This window comes from Vanessa atalanta, chromosome 12 (assembly GCF_905147765.1).
Source record: "Vanessa atalanta chromosome 12, ilVanAtal1.2, whole genome shotgun sequence".
Lineage (NCBI taxonomy): Eukaryota > Metazoa > Arthropoda > Insecta > Lepidoptera > Nymphalidae > Vanessa > Vanessa atalanta.
In genome coordinates this window covers 11,008,586-11,018,374 of record NC_061882.1, presented here as the reverse complement: position 1 = coordinate 11,018,374, position 9,789 = coordinate 11,008,586, and the positions used below count along the sequence as shown (strand labels likewise).

At 37.5% G+C, this 9,789-nt stretch overlaps 1 protein-coding gene across 2 annotated transcripts; it reads left to right on the top strand.

The window, feature by feature from the left end:
• Nucleotides 1–728: 728 nt before the first annotated feature.
• LOC125067697 (A-kinase anchor protein 17A) lies at nt 729–9,364 on the top strand. 2 transcript variants are annotated; one of them, XM_047676421.1, is made up of 9 exons: nt 729–871; nt 1,168–1,982; nt 2,484–2,691; nt 3,495–3,648; nt 4,016–4,168; nt 4,816–4,893; nt 6,889–7,009; nt 8,191–8,415; nt 9,106–9,364. In XM_047676421.1, exons 2-9 carry the CDS (start codon nt 1,216–1,218, stop codon nt 9,338–9,340), a joined length of 1,941 nt encoding a protein of 646 aa, XP_047532377.1. In that variant the 5' UTR covers nt 729–871; nt 1,168–1,215; the 3' UTR covers nt 9,341–9,364. The 2 variants fall into 2 exon arrangements, with proteins under 2 accessions (XP_047532377.1, XP_047532376.1); XM_047676420.1 differs by lacking the exon at nt 729–871 and having other exon boundaries at nt 987–1,982.
• The last annotated feature ends 425 nt before the right edge of the window (nt 9,365–9,789 follow it).

Here is a 9,789-nt window from a genome sequence, read left to right as displayed (position 1 = left end):
ATAGTTTGGCCAGATTTTAGAAAGCTACTACAGCTTTCTACGAACGACACCGGCGCTAGTTCACAAAATATTCACAAGTAACTTTTTTTGAGTCAATTTTCGTTTAGGGCAGGATTTGGCTAGGTCTCCAGGGTTCAGCGATTGCGACGAGCGCTTCCAATTATCGTACAGTATCCACTTTTCATCACAAGTAGTGATTTCATTTAAAATCCCTTCATTATTGTGTCTGTGTCTTCATTTTCGAAATTCCCTGAACGAAAACATTGAGTCCAAAAACGTACAGTGTTTTCTTTTGCGACACCAGCGCTATACACATCATTAATCCTTCGAGCTGTTTCTGCAGCACTGGTGCCACGGTAGAACTCGTACTCGTAAATATACCGATATTTCATATTTTCCATTGTGCGTAATAAGCGATAAAAATTAATAAATATTACGAACTAAGTAATAAACCTAGAGTTAACCATAAATGGCTATGTGGATAATTTATATGCGTGGATGTAGGAGCGAGAGGTATATACATTATATATATTAGAAAAAACAAAAAAACAATCAAACTTACCTCTTTGTAACTTTTATACCTAAAATACCTGCAAATCAATAATAATATGTTGTCATAGGTTGTATGGTGGAGTGCTTTGGCCTTATGTATAACATCTTTAAAAAAGATAATCAAGATCTGTCCAAAAGTAATTTTTAATCTATGTGTATCTGTATTATGTATTCTGTGACAACTGACTAACATTATAATAAATTAAATAAAAACTCTGAATATCTTTATCGTGTTTGAACAATTACAAGTTTTACTTAAAATATTCAATAATTGTTAAAGTGGCGCAAACGATGGGAGCTAAATTAGGATTACTTTTTGGTCATTTCATTGAACCTTCTCTTTATTATTTTATATAAATATTACATAGACTAGCATTTTTATATTAATTATTTTAAGTATTTAATTTACTTAGCATTTTTAGGACATAACTTAGGATGTAATTATTGTAATATTAAAATTATAAAAATAAGCATTACTTTCAATCAAATAATATATAAAATAAATAAGTCAAGATGAGTATTCAAGTTTGTAGAGATTCATCAGACGTTGTGGTGTTGTATTTGCCACAGCGTTTGTATCTTAAATCGTTTGCAAAGCTAAACATTTCTGTCCAGCTCCCCGCGCAAAAGGTACACGGCAAGTCATTGTCCAATTGGGAATTGATGGAGAAGTTACGGAAAATGATCCAACCTGATAACTTCTCTATTTTGAAAGTGTCAAAGCACAGTTCTGAAGTGATTAGGTTCGACGCTGAACTGGAAAATCGCCAGAAACTAGATCGTGTCCTGGCACGCCTCGAAGACAGAATAATACAGTTAACAGATTACCCAGAACCCTTGAAAGTTAAAGTTGCGGAAGTGAAGTCTGATTTCCCGAGTCGCCACGCCTGGGATTCGTTCTTTCGAGATGCGACAGACATGGACGAAATGAAGCCCGGCGAGAGACCTGACACAATTCACATTAAAAATTTGCCTATCAGATGGTTTGTTCATGACCGCGACGTAGATGACGATGCACCTCCTTCTGAGAGTATATTCAAGAAAGTATTCGAAAGATATGGCATAGTGAGACAGGTGGATATACCAGCTGCTGATCCTTTTCGTATGCAAATGAAAGCTCCTATGAGAGGTATTACAATACCTGCTCAAGATGCCTCATTATATTTTGAAGGATATGTGCAGTTCAGTGAATATGCTGGTTTTGTACGGTGCATGGATTCGTTAAGGGGTTGTAAATTGTTGCGGAAAAATAAAGACATTGCCGAATGGTGCAGCATACAAGTGGACTTCGATAAGACAAAACATATGACAGATGCTGCTGTTAAAAGGAGGTCTATAGTTCGAGAGAGGCTGTCAGCCAGACAGAGGGCGAAGGAGGAAGAAGAAAAACGGGAAAAAGAAAAAATGGCAAAGCGAGAAGCCAAAGAAAGGTAGTCTGTCACTTATTTAAATTAAATAATATTAAGGAAAAAAATGTACATACATTTTTTTTTAGCATTACCAACCTGTAAATTTTCCCACTGCTGGGCTAAAGGCCTCCTCTCCCTTTGAGGAGAAAGTTTGGAGCATATTCCCCCACGCTGCTCCAATGCGGGTTGACGGAATACACATTGTAGGTATTTCGTTGAAATTAGACACATGCAGGTTTCCTCACAATGTTTTCCTTCACCGCCGAGCACGAGATGAATTATAAACACAAATTAAGCACATGAAAATTCAGTGGTGCCTGCCTGGGCTTTAACCCGAAATCATCGGTTAAGATGCATGCGTTCTAACCACTGGGCCATCTCGGCTCTCCATACATTTTTATTATCCTATAAATATAAATAAAGACAATTATGTTGAATATGTCTCCTATAATCAATTGGTTATTGGTAATGCGTAAGTTTAAAAAAAAAAAAGAAACTATCATGTACTTATTAATGTTTTAGGCAAAAAATTGATCACCATGAAAAAGAAAAACTTGAAAAGATGAGGGAGAGAGAAGAAAGAAGAAAAAAGAAACAGCTTGCAAAATTGATGGCAAAGGATAATGTGGATCTCAATAAAAGAGTGGCAGAGGAGCAGAAGAAGTTACTGAAAACTCAGAAAAGATTACAAGCTCTAAGATTGATTGATGAGCTGTTTAAGAGAATCGAGGTATGTTTTAGTAGAAATAATTGTTATATTTAGCATTGCTGTTTCAACTTCACTTAAATTTAAGACATATAAACAATTCAACCTTGAACTGTCCTGATATTATTGAGATATACAATTCTGATCTGAGTCTTGTATTGTCGCTATGAATATAAAAATGTCAGAATCAAGAGTGTACATGTGTTTGTGTGTACTTGTGTAATATACTTTTGGGACTACAGGAGGAGTAAAGATAATTAAATAACTTTGACATTTAATTGATGCAATATCCTGGTCTGGATCTTGAATATGCAATGGTATTCATTATGGACCCATTATGTTAATGTAACTAAATGTGAAATTAAAGAACATATATAGATGTTGTAGTTAAATGGTAGCATTGATTAATTTATACTATTCAAGAATCAAGAAGAGCCTTATTTTGTGTTTATAATTCATCTCATGCTCGGCGGTAAAGGAAAACATTGTGAGGAAACCTGCATGTGTCTAATTTCAACGAAATTCTGCCACATGTGTATTCCACCAACCCCCATTTGAGCAGCTTAGTGGAATATACTCCAAACCTTCGCCTCAAAGGCAGGTTGTTAATGTAAAAAAAATGTAAAAATTCAAGAATTCTTGTAGAGCATAATATTGCGAATACATAAGAAAATTACAAGGAATATTTAAATCTAATGTCCTTTTCATATATGGAGTGTATATGATTCCACTTTAATAACTTTTCAACCAAAATTGATTAGGAGGAGACCATTATGATTTGTAAATAGTCAATGAACAATTGTAATGTATTCTAAATTAATTTACAGCTTCGTCCAGAGCTCCACCAGAGTAGCAAAAGAACAGCACGCTATTATAATGCAAGCGATTGTTTTGCACGGCAAAGAATAGTTGACAATTATAAGCAACAACAAGAAAAAGCTCTTGAAGAACAGAGGGATCGGCTCAAACATGCACTAGATGGTATGAAAGAATATTTTTAGAGTGTACTTCGAAGTAAGATTAGTAACAGTCTATGAACGTTCAGCGGGACTTTTAACAGGTGCCGACATTAGGGCGCCAAGGTCTGGAGTCTCCTCCCTCTCCTGCACCTCATTTGTTCCATGATTTCTACCGTCAAAGACGACTCTGGAACCAGTAGACATACATACATACAACATAAAAGGGCGCCAGTGGCATGTCCAGCTCGGGTCGTTAGTCCCCGGGTTGCCAGAACGAAACTTATACAACTATTTTTTACATTGTAATTTAGCAGACAGTCTAAGTAGAACACATTTCAATAGGTGTGTGTGGTTCATGTGACGAATAAATTGTTTTCTTTAATTTCCAGGGCGTATAATAATTCGGTCAGCCCTGGAGACAAAGAAACCCAAGCGGGAGTCTTCGATCAGCTCAATATCGGAAGACGAACGCGATCGTAAGCGCGTCAAGACCGAGAAGCTGACCACTCCCGAGAGAGAGGTCATCTACAACAAGACTGCAGGTTGGACAAATACTAAAATACAGACTGTATGGTACTATTATTAGCAACCGGCGTGATGACATCATGATAATGATTTGAATCTAAAACACTCATTATTCAATACAAGACAGGTGTGGTATAGGTAGTCGGACTGTTAAATTGGCCACTTGATGTCAAGGGGTCACCACTTCCCATAGACATTGGTGTTGTAACAAATATAAAGCATTCCTTACATTGCCAATGAGCCACCAATATTGACCTTGAGAACTAAGATGTTATGTCCCCAGTACATGTTACACTGGCTCGCTCATCCTTAAAACTGGAACACAACAAAACTAAGTATTGTATTGCGGATGAATATCTAACGAGTGGGTGCTGCCTACCAAGACCGGCTTGCACAGAGCCCTGCCACACCTTTACCGGACGAATATAAACATGCCAACATTCAAACTTTGTTCGACCGGTTATTATGAATGAGCCTCTTAGATAGTCTGAAAGTAAAGCCATAATTGTTAATTAGCTTCGAATTAGGCAAATGATAGTTAAATAAAATAATAACAAATTTTATGGATTTTTATCATTTTTTTTATCGTCCATATCGTATGATCGTTATGTTGGCCACGCGCATGGCGGTAGATTTTTTTTAAAAATAAATCGTGTTGTTCCAGGAATGTACGGGTATCCAGGGCCATACGGCTTCGGCTACCCCTTCCCAGCCGTTCCACCGCAGTATGCTTACCCGCAAAGTATGAGTATTGATCTATTTTTTATGAGTAACTGGTTATTTTCTCTTTACTTTTGTTCGGTAAATTTATTATTTTGGTACCAAGACTCTGATACGACTCGCGCGCTAACTTTTGCATGTTGATGGTACCATGGCAGAATTCTTCACGCAAGTGAGATTAACACGACAGCACATTTGAATCAAACGAACATACATATGTGCATATGTATACAGGATTATTTTTAAACAACATTAACAGCCTGTAAATTTTCCACTGCTGGGCTAAGGCCTCCTCTCCTTTTGAGGAGAAGGTTTGGAGCATATTCCACCACGCTACTTCAATGCGGGTGAATACACATGTGGCAGAATTTCGTTGAAATTGGACACATGCAGAATTTCTTACGACGTTTTCCATCACCCCCGATAACGAGATGAATTATAAGCGCAAATTAAGCACATCAAAATTGAGTGGTGCTTGCCTGGGTTTGTATCCGCAATCATCGGTAAGATGCACGCGTTCTAACCATCGCGCCATCTCAGCTCGTTCAGTTTGGGTGTAATTATTTGTAAAATAATAATATTATAATGATGTTCTGACCTTATCGGTCACGGCGGCCAACCTTAAGGGTTATCAGCCAACTGCCCAGGACCTATCATAGTGCACAAGACTTCCAGACTATTACTTTGAATTTTTCGATGGAAAAACCTAATATTTTTTTTCGGCTTGAAGTTAGTACGTCAACAATTAGCAATAGGGTGTTTTAGGTAGTGAAAAATAAATTATGAAATTTGATAAAAATTAAAATAAATGTAGAAATATATTTAAATATTTTGATATTGAGTCATAAAAGCGCATTATTAATTTATTACATTGAAATTAAAAGTCGTAATTTTTAGTCTGTATATCACGTGATTAGGTCACGTGATATACAGACTAAAAACACGAGCCGCCGTGGTGTGGCGTCACATAGGCAAAAACTGTCATTTCAGTATAATCTGGCATTTTGATAAAAAAAACTTTTCTGGAGTTTTATTGCAAGTACTTGTACATTACATTCCAATGATAGCGATTGTAATTTATTATTTTCCCAAAAAACAACAAATATTTATAGCTGTTAACTTTGAATGAGTACCGGTCGTACATACGCGGCTGTTGTTTTTAACAATATGACGTCATAAAATGACTGACAGCGTTTTTGCGGGAATAAAAAAAAGGTTTAAAATTTAATTTAATGTTATTGCAAAAAGCGTGTTTATTTTATTGTAATATTTTTTTTGTGGCTTTTTATTAGGAAAATCGTATTTTTGAAGTTTTTTTTCAATTAAAGTAGTATACCATATTAAAGTGATAGCACGTTTGACGCATTAACAAAAAAGAGCTTCGTTTCGCAGAGATTATATATATTTATTGTCCTCTTGAGTATTAGAAATACTTAATTTACTTTGTCTGTAAAATTAAACACTTATCACGACTTTCTTTTATAGTATATAAAAGAAAGTCGCTTCCCGCTGTCTGTCTGTCCCCGTGTACGCTTTTGTGTTTAAAACTACGAAATGGATTTTGATACGGTTTCTATATTAGATAGATCGATTCAAGAGGAAGGTTTATACGTATAATACATGCATAGTATACTAGAAAAATACACAGATACGGACGTATAATACAGATAATACTTGCACGCATTGAGCTAATTCTTACATTACTACTGGAAAACGTTACGCTGAGACGTTCCCGCGATTGTTGTTCCACTTAAAGATGGCGCAGATTAGTCACCAGCTTAAGAGAATATCTGCTAGAGATATTCTTTAGTAAAAGATTATTCTGTAAATACGTTACCCAAAAATATTGTAGATATCGAAACGTATGCTGAAATATCCAAATACCTCGCGAAAACGACCGAACCGATCTGAGCCGGCACGTGGCCAGGCGCAGTGTAGTGGTAGTGTAGTGGTGATGTAGTGGTGGTGTAGTGGTGGTGTAGTGGTGGTGAGGGTCTGACGGCGCGCGTGTGTGCAGCGTACTTCCCGCGCGGCGCGTACTTCGCGGAGGCGCGGCGCGCGCGGGGCCGCGGGCGCGCGCGCGGGCGCGGCCGCCTGCCGTACTTCGACGGGCCCGACGCCACGCACCAGTACTACCAGTATGCCTCCCGTTCCTATGCCGCAGTCGCGCCCGACTTACTCAAAAAGTAACGAGCTCGAATCAAAAAGTTTTTGGAAGACTTATATCGTCGTCGTCTCCTTCGCAGGCGATCGATTACTGCTTTACCGTATTCTCCGGTCGTTTTCTGGGTTGCCGGATTTAAATAAGATATAGATCGAGCGGTGAAGATGAGAGTGTTTCGGGCGACCCTCGACCGCCGTTGTGAAAGTTGAGAAATTGGATTTGGAAATTCAAGGAACATAAAAATAAACATTTAGCTGAGATCGCAAATATTATCGACGAGGTCGATTAGCGACGTTTGCTTATTTTTCAAAGCGTTTCGATGTTCCAGTGTGAATCTGATATATTCTGAGTCAAAGAGACTGTCTCGGTACGACGGATTCTGTTCGTCCATAAAATGTTTTGCAGTTGCCCCCCTTACAGCTGGCAAAGTTATATTGAGTTGTGGAACGGTAGAGATACCTTCACAATTTTCACTAATTTTTCTTTGATAACATTAAAAAAAACAGACGATCACTGAACATTATGCAAATTTACATCCAAAGTATTTCGATGTGTTTTTTCTACTCTCACTACTTCGCTCCACGTAATCATCAGCGCTTAAAAAAACATACTCTTGTAACTGAATTTTGCAAGTGTCACTATTGTCCTTTTGTGCTATAGATAGGTTTCAGAAATGAATGAGAAAGAGAGTAATACGTCATACCAAATTAATGATTTAAGAAGAGATTGTGTAGAATAATAACATGAAAGATTTTTTTTTTCATATTTTTATATCGATTCCAAGAACGTTTTGATTCAGCCTCGTGTATTTCTAAAATTTGTTGCTTTGGAAAAGTACATTATATTAATAAAACCTACCTGGATCATACTTGTGCATTTATTGGAAAAACTGAATATGATTTCTATGGCTCCAAGCACGTTTGCCACCAAGTTTAACAATACAGTGCGTATGATCATTGCATGTGCAAGTCTACTTCATATAAAAATATTTATCTGTTAAATTATTTCCTTTAGCATTAAAAACAAATTATATGAAATTAAAGTTAAGGTCTCTGTTATCTGGTGAAAGAAAACATGCACACATTTTGGCAAGAGCGTAATTGCTTTTAAATTATTATTTTCTTTACAACATACGTCATTGATATTGTTTTTCAGATATTTCAAGAAGTTAACCGAAGCGGGGCACCGCAATGAGCACGATAATCGCTCTCGCTCGCGATCCCGTTCCCGCTCGCACTCGCGGCGCCGGTCATACTCCCGTTCCCGCTCCCGCTCCCGCCGCCGCTCATACTCGCGTTCGCGCTCGAGAAGCAGAAGATCCAGAAGTAGAAGATCCAGGAGCAGGACTCGACGTTCGAGGTCGAGGAGTCGGAGGTCAAGGTAGACATTTGTTATTAAATTACATCAAAGTTTATTGTATAATTGAATGTGAAATTCACGTAAAACTAAAACACTTCTACTGTACTATATGATCAGGTTGGTTGATTTATTTGGTGGTAGGGCTTTGTGCTAGCCCGTCTGGGTAGGTATCACCTACTCATCAGATATTCTACCGCTAAACACCAGTACCCAGTATTGTTGTGTTTCGGTTTGAAGGGTGAGTGAGTCAGTGTAACTACAGGCACAGCACATAATAGTTCTTAGTAAAAGGAATGCTTAATATTTCTTATAGCGTTTTTGTCTATGGGCGGTGATAACCACTTAAAATCACGTCCCGTATCATAAAAAAAGTAATCCATGTTGTGCACAAATGTTTTTATTTGTGTCTCCAACTCACGGAGATACAAATAAAAGTTACTAAGGTTTACCAGCTAGCCGCTTTATTTATATTTTTTTGTTGTAGATCGCGCCTACTGTAAGAAATAGTAACAATTAACAATGACTATGATTCCGTGTATGTTGTACATTTCTTCACGTCTCTATTTTTTACACTTTATTAAGTGTACTATATTTTGTTTATAATGGTATAAAGGAAATGGTTGTGATGTTGTACGGTTTGAGTGATTTTTGTTTACAAAAAAATCACTTCTAGACTTATGGAACATACTAATCCGAAAAAATAATATTCAGATCTCACAGCCGTTCAAATTCAAGATCACGACGGCGGTCGAAATCCAAAAGCCGTCGTTCCAAGACAAAATCCCGCTCTAAGTCGAGATGTCGAACGCCAAGCCCCAAACAGACGGACACACAGCCTCGTGCGGACAGTCGCGGGCCCCCCGAGCGGAGACACAGGTCGAGGAGCTGGTCGCTGCCCAAGCAGGCCGAGGGGAGCAAGTCGTGGTCGAAGAGTCCTAAGAAATAGATAATAAATAATTTATTTAATTAATTCTGTCGTTTTTTTATATTGATATAAGATTCTATATTTTCTTAACAAATGCAAGTTAAATTGGTCGATGTACACCACCGCAAGCTTTATTACAGAGTAATAATTATTATTATAAATTTAGTACATCTTATAATATATTTTCATGAAAATATTCGCTGGCACTTTTCCGAACCGATACAACTTGGGAACCTTCAAGCAAAGAGCGTCACTTTCCCTCGGCTGAGCTCCCAGCTCGTTTGCCACTTATAATATAAAAATATTAATATTTCGAGGGACGTAATAAAAGGTACAAATTTGAAAAATAGCTTCAATAGCGTTTAAGTAAGAGGAGAAACAGTCAGCTTCAGTCCGGTATAACTGCTCTCGGTATATTTATTTATTTGTATTTCCAACAAAAATACACAGCATTTAGCAAAAATGGCGCG

What these genes read in the sequence shown, in the direction of transcription:
- LOC125067697 (XM_047676420.1), top strand. Translation starts at nt 1,066, where the DNA reads ATGAGTATTCAAGTTTGTAGAGATTCATCAGACGTTGTGGTGTTGTAT. An exon ending in AAGCGAGAAGCCAAAGAAAG is followed by an intron (nt 1,983 to 2,483) that starts GTAGTCTGTCAC and finishes TTAATGTTTTAG; the next exon opens with GCAAAAAATTGATCACCATG. An exon ending in GCAGTATGCTTACCCGCAAA is followed by an intron (nt 4,894 to 6,888) that starts GTATGAGTATTG and finishes GCGTGTGTGCAG; the next exon opens with CGTACTTCCCGCGCGGCGCG.